Source organism: Octopus bimaculoides, chromosome 7 (assembly GCF_001194135.2).
Source record: "Octopus bimaculoides isolate UCB-OBI-ISO-001 chromosome 7, ASM119413v2, whole genome shotgun sequence".
In the NCBI taxonomy this organism is placed as follows: Eukaryota; Metazoa; Mollusca; class Cephalopoda; order Octopoda; family Octopodidae; genus Octopus; species Octopus bimaculoides.
This window is the reverse complement of record NC_068987.1, coordinates 36,735,117-36,745,735: the sequence shown is the minus strand read 5'-3', so window position 1 is coordinate 36,745,735 and position 10,619 is coordinate 36,735,117. Positions and strand designations below refer to the sequence as shown.

At 34.3% G+C, this 10,619-nt stretch overlaps 1 protein-coding gene across 2 annotated transcripts in view; it reads left to right on the top strand.

The window, feature by feature from the left end:
- Positions 1-10,619, top strand: part of LOC106874046 (uncharacterized) — a 163,309-nt gene that overhangs the window by 123,992 nt on the left and 28,698 nt on the right. For both annotated transcript variants that reach the window (XM_052969498.1, XM_052969500.1), the window contains exons 9-10: positions 2,296-2,616; positions 7,766-7,984. In XM_052969498.1, the coding sequence (XP_052825458.1) occupies positions 2,296-2,616; positions 7,766-7,984 (540 nt within the window). The remainder of the gene's footprint in view (positions 1-2,295; positions 2,617-7,765; positions 7,985-10,619) is intronic.

Below are 10,619 nucleotides of genomic sequence, written 5' to 3'. Positions count from 1 at the left end.
TGTGTGTGTGTGTATGTGTATGTGCCTGAGTGTGTGTGTGTGTGCGCGTGTGCGTGAGTGTGTGTGTGTATGTGTGTGCGTGAGTGTGTGCGTGAGTGTGTGTGTGTGTGTGAGTGTGTGTGTGTGTGTGTGTGTGTGTGTGGGTGTGTGTGTATATGGTAATGAGCACAAATGAAGACAACACGTATGGAAATTATCTTTAGAGAGATGGTACGTATTTCATATGCTTAGCGTCACGATTTCAATGTTTTCGGGACTCATTCAACTGAAGTGAAGCCAAGAATATTCTCAATCTCTTTCCGTCATATCTAAATATACAGAATAGCCTCTTTTGTAATATAATTTATCAATTATTGCCCCAGAGGAACCTTTATTTACCACATTATAGAACATAGGTTATTGAATTGAATATAATTATATATATTCAACCATGATATAAAACCCTTCAGGGTTGTAATAATTGCAACTATTTAGTCCTATGTGATAATACTCATAAAGCTAAAGATGAACCTTATAGATACGTGATTATTCGAAAGGGTTTTATTTTTTGAAACGAGAGCCGTACAAATTGTTAAAATACGTCTTTCCAGCTCCAAGTCATAGTCTGTTTACAAAACCAACATAAATATTTTTATGATCTGAGATCAAATCGTACTCAGATCAATTGTACGTTAAATCTTTCTCGAGAGAGGTGTCTTTAAATTAGTATATCTGTCTAGTACTGGGATCTTTTTAGGCGAACATTCTGTTCTCAAATACGTGTCCTTGTGCTAATTTTAGAAATTAATGTTGCTGATTCATAACTCTTTCTACCATAAGAACAAGGCCAGAAGTTTTGTGGGGAGGGAAGCTAGTCGATTACATCAACCTTATTGCTCAGTTGGTGCTTATTTTATTGACCCAAGTGGATGAAAGACAAAGTAGACATCGGCGGAACTTGAAATCTTTCGTGTTTAGGCCATAGTCATATTATATCGGAAAGGGTCGATTCTATTAAATGAAACCCAATACTTAATTGGCATTCAATCAATGCCTCAATATAAAATATAAGAATTATGTTGTAAAAGAACATAACTAAAAGAATTGTATTTGATTTTGCAATTCTGGCTCTCCACCCTGAAATGTTTGTAAAATATAGATTAATTACTTAGAGACATCAGCTGCATAAACAAATAATAGTTAAGTTAGTGTTAACGTATACAATGTAGTGAAGCTGGAAAGTAAAGGAGAAATAATTATGCACCGATGAAGTAAATGACATATAATTTCGGTTAGCATGCATGGCAACTCTGTATATGATGAGATGTTTTTAACCCTAAAAATCGAAATATAGGCTTCGAAGTATATGTCGAAATAATAACGAAACACTAAATTGGTCAGATTTTAATACTCATTACGTTTACACTAACATACCTTTTGTTTTTCTTGCTAATGGTGACTAACCGTTTTGATAGATATGCTAATTTTTCACTTCTACAAATGCACAATATTCACCATAAACTTAGTGTTTTTTCATCACAGGATATGTATTCTTCAGCCGATATAAAATGTTAACATGAGGATGAATTTAGATATCGGTGAAATAAGACTGCAGCAGGAATTCAAAATTTGACTTGAATTCACGACTTAGAAAACCAAATAAAACTTCTGTTTTGGTGTTTTATTCAAAGCTCCATCTTTTCCAAGTAACCCCTTTTCTCTAATGGCTTAATAGGAAGCTAAAGAGTACTATCATGACATTTTCAAGTAATCTATCAACAACGGGAGAGATGGAAGAAAGAGATAACGGATGAAAATTGTATTTTCAATTAGTGTGAGGAAATACTATATAAGCTTAACTACTAATATTATCACAATTAAGTCTGTAAATGAGAGAAATTGTTTTGCTCCTCATTGACCTCAGAAGAGCATTGGCTTCACTGTTTCTGAGTGAAATCCCATGAGGGTTTACAATGAAAAGTCTCATGAATTCTACAGGAGTCCCGTCTGCAATTTTGGTTCACTAGTAATCAAAGTTCTTTCTCCTCTTCATATTTCATATCGGCATAGGAATGCCCATTTTCTAGAAGTAAATAATTAACATATGTTAACAGCAAAACAATCACAGTCTCTCGCCCAAGAAAGCTTGTTATCCTGACATTCCACAGAATGTTCGACAAAATAAACATTTGTTCTATGATATATTCGTTTTTAGTCAGTTTTAACCTCTACTCTATAACAAATGTGCTGTATTATTCAAATATAAGAAATCCTTATTGAAATATGATTATTTTTTGTTATATATTAATGTTCCAGTTCCTCCGAAAACAGCCATATTAAGACATAAGAAAGGAATATCAGCAAACTGGCAGACTGATATCGAGTGTTTCATTATTGGAGCCAAACCGTCAGCTGTTTGGCTAGAAAAACGACCGATTTTATTAACCAACTTCAGCGAGTATAAAACTTCAGTGTATACAGATATTCAAAAAGATGGATGTTTTTATAAAAGTCACTACCGATTTGCTGTCAAATTCCCTACTTCTTTCAACTTATCGATAATTCGCTGCGCGGTGAATATCACCTCAAACTACAAAACCTTTTTTACTAACGAACACGAATTGAAATTAATACCGGGTACGTATAATTCTTAGACTATTCCTCTACTTTTCTATCTATCTATCTGTCTATCTATCTATCTATCTATCTATCTATCTATCTTTTTATCTATCTATCTATCTATCTATCTATCTATCTATCTGTCTGTCTGTCTGTCTGTCAGTCCCTTACTCTTGGTGCGTGAATGCATGGGCGTACATTTTATTATGTTTGCAAGCGCCGATGCTAGCTTGCTATTGACAAATGTCGCAAAGAGATACAAATGTGACGAAGAATGTTGCATGAACAAAAGAATTCCGGGTACACTTGGAACAAATAGGGATGAATCAAGAGATCAAAGATTGAAATGGAGTAGAACTTGAACTGAATATCAGGTAGGGAAACAGCAGTCTTTAATCTGTTTCTCTCTTACATTCACTGTTTTGCGCAGCGGTTCTTATAATTTCTGCTTCTTAATCTAGGAAAAATTGAATTGTACTAATCCTTATTCTTTATCTTGTCCTAATTCCTCCTCTTCCCGCTCTATTCCCCATCCTCGACTCTTGTCAAGTTATTTATTTTATTTAACATTTTGATGTTTATGATATCCGAATATTTTACTCAGATTTATAAATACATGCTTTAGTATACAATTTACATTTCTGCTTTTAATGTATTTTAATCCTTCTTCTTCTTCTTCTTCTTCTTCTTCTTCTTCTTCTTCTTCTTCTTCTTCTTCTTCTTCTTCTTCTTCTTCTTCTTCTTCTTCTTCTTCTTCTTCTTCTTCTTCTTCTTCTTCTTCTTCTTCTCATCGGGGTGGGAATTAGTTAGCCAGCTCGAAGAGACGATTAGGAAAGTGTCAGCGACAAGAATGGCTCTCGACCACTTCTTCAACGCAAAAAGGAAAGCGCGCATTTATAGATTCAAGGCTTGTGCGCTAAAAAGTCTTACGAATACCAAAGCTGCTCATTAGGTTCGGGTAGCGAAAATATCATCGCATCTTTTCACAATTCGGTATTTTTTTGATTGGGACGGCATGTGAAATTCGGTTTTAAGGAGATGTGTGCAGCTTTGTATAAACAGTTTTCGACTGTTTGAGGTGAGCAACGTGCCACCTCGACATGAAGTACTGCGAAAGGCCACTGAGATACAAAAGGCTCTGAAAGGCTGCACAAGGGACAACATGTCCCGTTTTGATGCTTACCCATTTGTTGGCTAGTCCTTTTTATGGTCACACGTCAAACTTATTTAGTGATCTCTTGACAGACGACTATTGCAGATGGTAACAGAACGGGGTAATTCACATTTATGAGCTGGGACGTAGTCGCACTACTGAAAGGGAACATCCAAAAAGACGATGTTATTGGAACCAAACTACTGTTGTCAAAACAGCAGGTTTCGTTCCATTTTAGGAGGTTATGTAGTAGCTGTATCTGCTCACAGAGACCCTACTTCTTGGAACAATTTCTTGTCACAGGCTCAGCCTGTCAGGGTGTTACATCTCTTGTATGTGCTTGCACTAGAGATATTGTTGCAAACGCTAAAACTGTCGAGGAGCATAAACGAATACGAGGTAGATTCAGGAGTGAAGTTTAACTGAGTCATGCAGGATGGCGTACAGCTCAGAACGTGAAATTACAAGTTTATGTCGTCTCGTCGAACAATATGGTACTGGACAAATGAACTGGTTAAATGACTCGTGATCTGGTTTAGGACAGGAAGTGGGATGAGGTTACAAGCAAGATATCCATTTTCACTTAAAAATGTGCTGTGAAAATGCAATGTCCAGAAGATCAGGGAGAGGTGGTAATCACATTATGGCTTTCTCCATAATTTACCACCCGGCTGATGTGCTTGTCCAGGTATTACAGTCAATGGAAGAGACAGGAGGAGTGCAGTTTTAACATCAATAGATATCCATTTGTAGACATATCTCTGCAGATATATACAAGATAATTAAATTTTTCTTGAAATGTGCCTCCATGAATCGAAACCAGATCCCAGTTGCAAGACATTAAAATAATGAAACATCATAATGTACATGTTTTTGTGGTAAATGCAAAAAGTTTTGAAATATTTAGTAAAATATTAATAAAATTATGTTTCAGCGATATCCTCCAGAACCAGTATCAAATGAATTGAGACGTGAATTTAATACAGTATATCATTATTTTGATTTCGTCAAAGGAAATTTAGTCATTACATTTGAAGAAGTCAGTCTTTCTCCAAATTGTAATCCTGGAAGTATTTCTACTAATTGCTGCAAACTCTGCAGCCTCTTAAAAATTCATTTCTTTTTGCTGCTGTTTGTATCCATTGATATAAATTTACTATCATAGCAGCTGTTTAAAACAAGCTACCCTAAGTCAGACGTATGTCTAACTTCGTGTACTTAGTCGGTGAGATTTAAGACCTTGACTATCATTCAAGCAGCTAACTGAATATAATTATAACCGAATTATTGTTTTAGAAAAGTTCATAAAATCGAATATTAGCTTAGCCTTCCCGTTATGCAGCACAATTTGGTTAAAATTTTATTATAATTTAGTTATAATTTTTTGAAGAAGAATAAAATAAACAATACGTTAGAATTCTTTATTATGGCACACTTGTTTTATTGCATTTGTTAAAACTTAATGGAGCTGTTTTTGTTGTTACTTATTCTTTCAATTTTCGCCTCAACTTCTCATGCTTAATTTAACTTTTAACACTTGTTAATTCTGATTGAAAAGTACCATCAATATCTAACAGATCAATTCAATTTACTAAGTAATTCTTTTGAAATGACTGAATCGTTACAACTTATCATTCCTTCTTTTATCTCTAAATATAAGAACCTTCATGTTTTGGCAAATAGACACTACTAATACCTGATAAGTAATATTCCTTTCAAATTTTGGTACAAGGTCAGCAGTTTCAGGGTGGGTTAAGTCGATTACGTCGACCTCATACTCAACTGGTACCTATTTCATCGGCCTCGAAAGAGTTAAAAACGAAGTTAGCCTTGGCAGAATTTGAACTCAGAATGTAAAGACAGACGAAATGCCGGGAAGCATTTTACCTGGCATGCTAACTTTTCTACCAGCTCACCGCTCATAAGTAATGTTAAATGCCAAACTTTTCACGGTCCTTGTGGCTCCAACGAACAAGTGCATAAACCTGCCTGTTTTGTTATAATCAGTGAATGAGAAAAACGTTTTCTACTGGATAGCAGTTTAGTCTATTACGGACATAGAAATGATTTTAACTTAACAATGGACGTCAATGAAATACCGCAAGTTATCAATGCTGTAAATGCTCCAAGTAGTTATTAATAAATTACAGCAACCAAAAACCTAACAGGATAAAAAGGGACGAGAGAAATCGATGAAGCCGAACCCAAGTACACAGCTGATGTTTATTTTATCGAGATTATATGAATGATAGGGGTATTCCTCCTCGGTGGGAATTTGACATTACAGCATATAACAAAGCTGATGTAGAATATTTCTTCCGGTTTTTGTTTCTATCATAAATTAACATTTAAATAATTTTATAGAATTGTAATAAACATGAAATTTATTACAAATATGTAAATGATATAGAAGCAAGGGCATGGTCATATGTTTATCAAGTGTTTACTTAGAATTGATATATTTTATGCAGGCCATACATTCTGGCCTACAATAATCATTAAGAGCAATGTACGTATCACATTGTACATACTTTTAATTCTATGAGAGTGTGTATGTTTGTATTTTCTCTGAACCCAAATTTGATTGAGATACAAAACAGATCAGAATCAAGTAAATTCGTTTGTCAAACATCCGTGATCTATTTGGAGAGAACAACAAAAATATTTTAGAGTAAGGTGACACATATTGATTGTTGTATGAAAAAGAAATATTGATTGAATTAAAATAGGAATCGAAATAATAAACCACCCATTATCCCTGCGTCAGTGTCCGGGTTTCCGGCCTGTAACATCGTCCGGATCGATTTTGCATTATTATTTCCAATTCAGAGAAAAATAATGATTTCTTCCTTTGGAACATAGCCAGATATTTCTTGTCCGATAGTATACTCGACCAAATCAATTCCAGTGTGTACTGTTGCTTCTTTTTCGACTGCAAAGAGTCGAAATCCTATAGACGCCCGTAGTGCCGTTTGAACTTAAGATCAAAAGCATAGAATTAAAGTTGGAGATATATTTAGTTCGATACTCTCCAGTTCTAACTAACGCATTTTTTTTCAAATCGGTAAATAAAGTCGACGTGCATTATGTCCGGACAACTCACAGTAGAGAAAGTACTCGAATACCTATTTCTAGACTTCTTATTCGAATCTGTACAATTTTAGAGGTCCATTGTGATAGCATTCCGGTTTGGCTTCATGAAAACGTTAAATTAAGAATTCCAGATTCGCCTGACGGCATAGGCAATCAGTGTGTGGACATTTAATATTGTCAAATGAAGTCGGAGGTATATATTTCAATGTCTGTAATTCATGAGATTGGAGAATTTCTGTTTGAAGTCTTAGATTTAGTAAAGCATCTCAACGCAAAATCAGTTTGGTGGAGCCATTATATTCATATAGTAACCCCTATGATTTTAAAGATGGAACATTGCCCTCCAGTTTTGCTATGAGATAGAAGCAAGCATTGAACATGATTTGTTATGCTATATTGTGTGTATTTATAGATACACTGATAAATCCGTGGATACGATACTGCGCCAGTGGCGAGATACGACCTACCAACCTAATATTTGTAAGCCGATATATCTGCAGATTCGACAACAAGCAAGTCTTTATTCTACTTAAAAGAGATGACGCGAAAATTGCGATTAATAATGTAATATATCACTTTGATCAGGGAAGCCATCTTCCCTGGAGACTATTGGAATATATGAAACTTCAACTATGACAAAGAATTCTGTGAAAGTATTAGGATAAATATATTGAAAATATTCTATATTACATAGGATGTATAAAGATCGATAAAGCAATTGATGTTATACATATATGTACATAAATATCTAAACGCATATGTGCATGTATATATATATATATATATATATATATATATATACATATATATACATAGCTACATAACTATCTAGGCACTAACGTATGTAAGAATCTATATATGTCACTTTTAATTTCCATTGTAAAAACAGAAATATTTATGACACAATATCTACAATTTCAGAAGATTACTGTGCTGATGGGCATATCTTCAAAGTCTACCCGTTTGATGCTTGTAGTGAATCGTTCGTGCATTGTGCAAATAACTACAGCTACATCGCAAATTGCCCAGACCATCATTGCATTGACGCAGATATCGGAATATGTGTGATGTGTGACTGCAATCAGAGCAAGTCAGTAACTGGAACATATGAGAAAAACAAATCAACTTTACGATATGAAGGTATGTGAGCAAATCGCTGATTATTTTATTTGACATAAGAATACAAACATAAAACCAAGAACAGATAAATATACACAAGGGACTGCGTTAAAGCAATGAATTTGTGCTACTGTTAAAGAGATGAGACAAAAGCTTCACATTATAATATATACATATGTGTGTGTATATGCGTGTGTGCGTGTATACACATATATTACATAATATATATATACATTTTATTTATAAATATAACTTATACACATATGAATGCGTATGCAAACACACGTGTATAGAAACAAACACACACACATACACACACATTTACATTTATATGCCTGTGTGCGTGCGTGAGTACATATGTGTATAAATATTTGCGAAATACACCGAATATATATTTCCATGACGAGTCTAGGCAAAGTGTTCAATAGACATAACTGTAGAGGAACGATATTATCAAATATAAATAATGTATGAAAATCAGTAATTGTTAGAGGATGAAGAAAGCTCTCCAGCTTCAAACAATCTTTCACATCTACGAAGGTCAACTAGGACCTACAATGTACTCAAGAGCAGGCTATGCTGCTGCACATACAAACATCCTAGACTGCATCCAGTAAAGAGATACCCGGCTGATTAGCATAACGTCACTCACAGTCTCATTTCAACCTTTGGCCCATAGATATGTTTTCCCTCTTTACCTGTTCTACCGCTAATATCATTTTTCTCAACAGCTCGTCTTGCTTTGTCCATCCTAGAGACATTTCACTACGCTCATTCTGTTCTTCTAAGAACATCAATCCTTTTGAACTCTCTCCCTGCTTATGTCCGTCTCTCAAGCGTTGAATTGCAATTATTCAAGGGGAAACTTATTTGCATCAGTCTGGGCGTGTCTGTCAAGGAATTTGTATGTCCTTCGGATCCAGTAGTTAAAAACATTTGTTCTACAAACGCATACATACATACATACATGCATGCATGCATACATACATACATGCATACAAGCATACATGCATACATACATACATATATACAAGCCTACATACATACGTACATAAACACACACACGCACACACATATGTATATATACCCTAGTCATATGCATAAAAAATAACTCCTATTAAAAATAACTCCTTGCTTATACACACTCGTGGTTGATGTAAAGCAGACTAAAAAATTCTGTGAACAAAATTGAGATGTCGCAATAACAAATCAGTCTTCTAGGTCTTGATTCTCTAAAGCAAAGAGTTTTGCCTTCGGGTATAAAATTCACATTAATGAATCCGATTGATGCCTGTAAACATTAGTCTGGTTTGAATAAATCCAAGATAGGACTAAAGTGATGATATGTATAAAATATGTAATGTAAAGAGAATGAAGTCAAAGTAACTCAGAGAACACATATTGAAATATGTGACCTGGTTTCATCTTATTTTGGATACAATTATGCTCCTGTGCGGAGTTTAGAACATAATATAGTACACCGATCAATGAAATAAACATTTACTAAATACTATCCGTGATTTAGTTTTCGATGTAAAATGTACTTAATTTATGCCTTTTGATGTAAATGCTTTCAGAAAAGTAGAGGCACTCTGTAACAAAGCATGTGATTCTAGTAGAATTTTAGATAGGGTTGATTATATACCAAGGCATTTAACTCCCAAACGTTGAAATAAGAATTCTGTAATATAATTCAATTTTTATCTTGAGTGTTCTTATAAACACTTGCAAGGAGTTCCTCCAATTCACCGCCTGGGATTTTACCAATGAGTATAAATTCACGAGAACTTTCAACAGAAATTCTGTTAAAAGTTTTACTCTTGTTACAAAAATTTCACCAGCTTATATATTCCATTAATGCAAGCCATTTATAAAACACAGTTAAAAACAATCATGCACCGGTTCTGCAATAGTATGAACTCTAGAAACAAATCAGTTAATAGAAACTATATTGCCTTTTAGTATAATTTGTCAAGGTAGATTTGAATGTCCGTGCCCAACTAAAATCCTACACCATAGCGATAGCAAATAATAATTAATGCAAAATATTACCCATACAGATATTTGTTAGTCTGCCCCCTCAGGAAGTCTTCAATTGATGTATAGGGATTGGAGATTGAAAGAAATTTGTGATAGTACATTCAATATGATTTAGTCGATTTTTGCTTCGCGCGTACTTACAAGCGTAACTGCATACAAACAATCAATTTATTCCTCTGTTTATAGCTATTGGGACATTCTGTTGAGTATACTGTCGCATAACACATTTACTGGAGTGACATTGCCTCGTCTTTGAACGCAGTTATTTCGATATTGTCACATTACGCAACGTCACGGAGATATGACCAAATTATATGCTTCATCGCTTCAACCAATCAAAATGTGTCTTCCCTTTTTGAATTTGAACGATAATCTCTCCCACAAAAGGAACGAATGTTTAAACAGCGATTAGAGGCGAAAAGGTTGCAACTTAACACGTCCCGCCATATAAGACAACTTTTGAAAAGGACAAAAGTGTGAAAACTTTATATATGTTGATCTTAAAACTCCAAGTCCTTTCATTTATATTTCTTTATATTTCTAAACATGTGGAAAAATAATATCTTCTCTATTTCTTTCTCTCATATATATATATATATATATATATATATATATA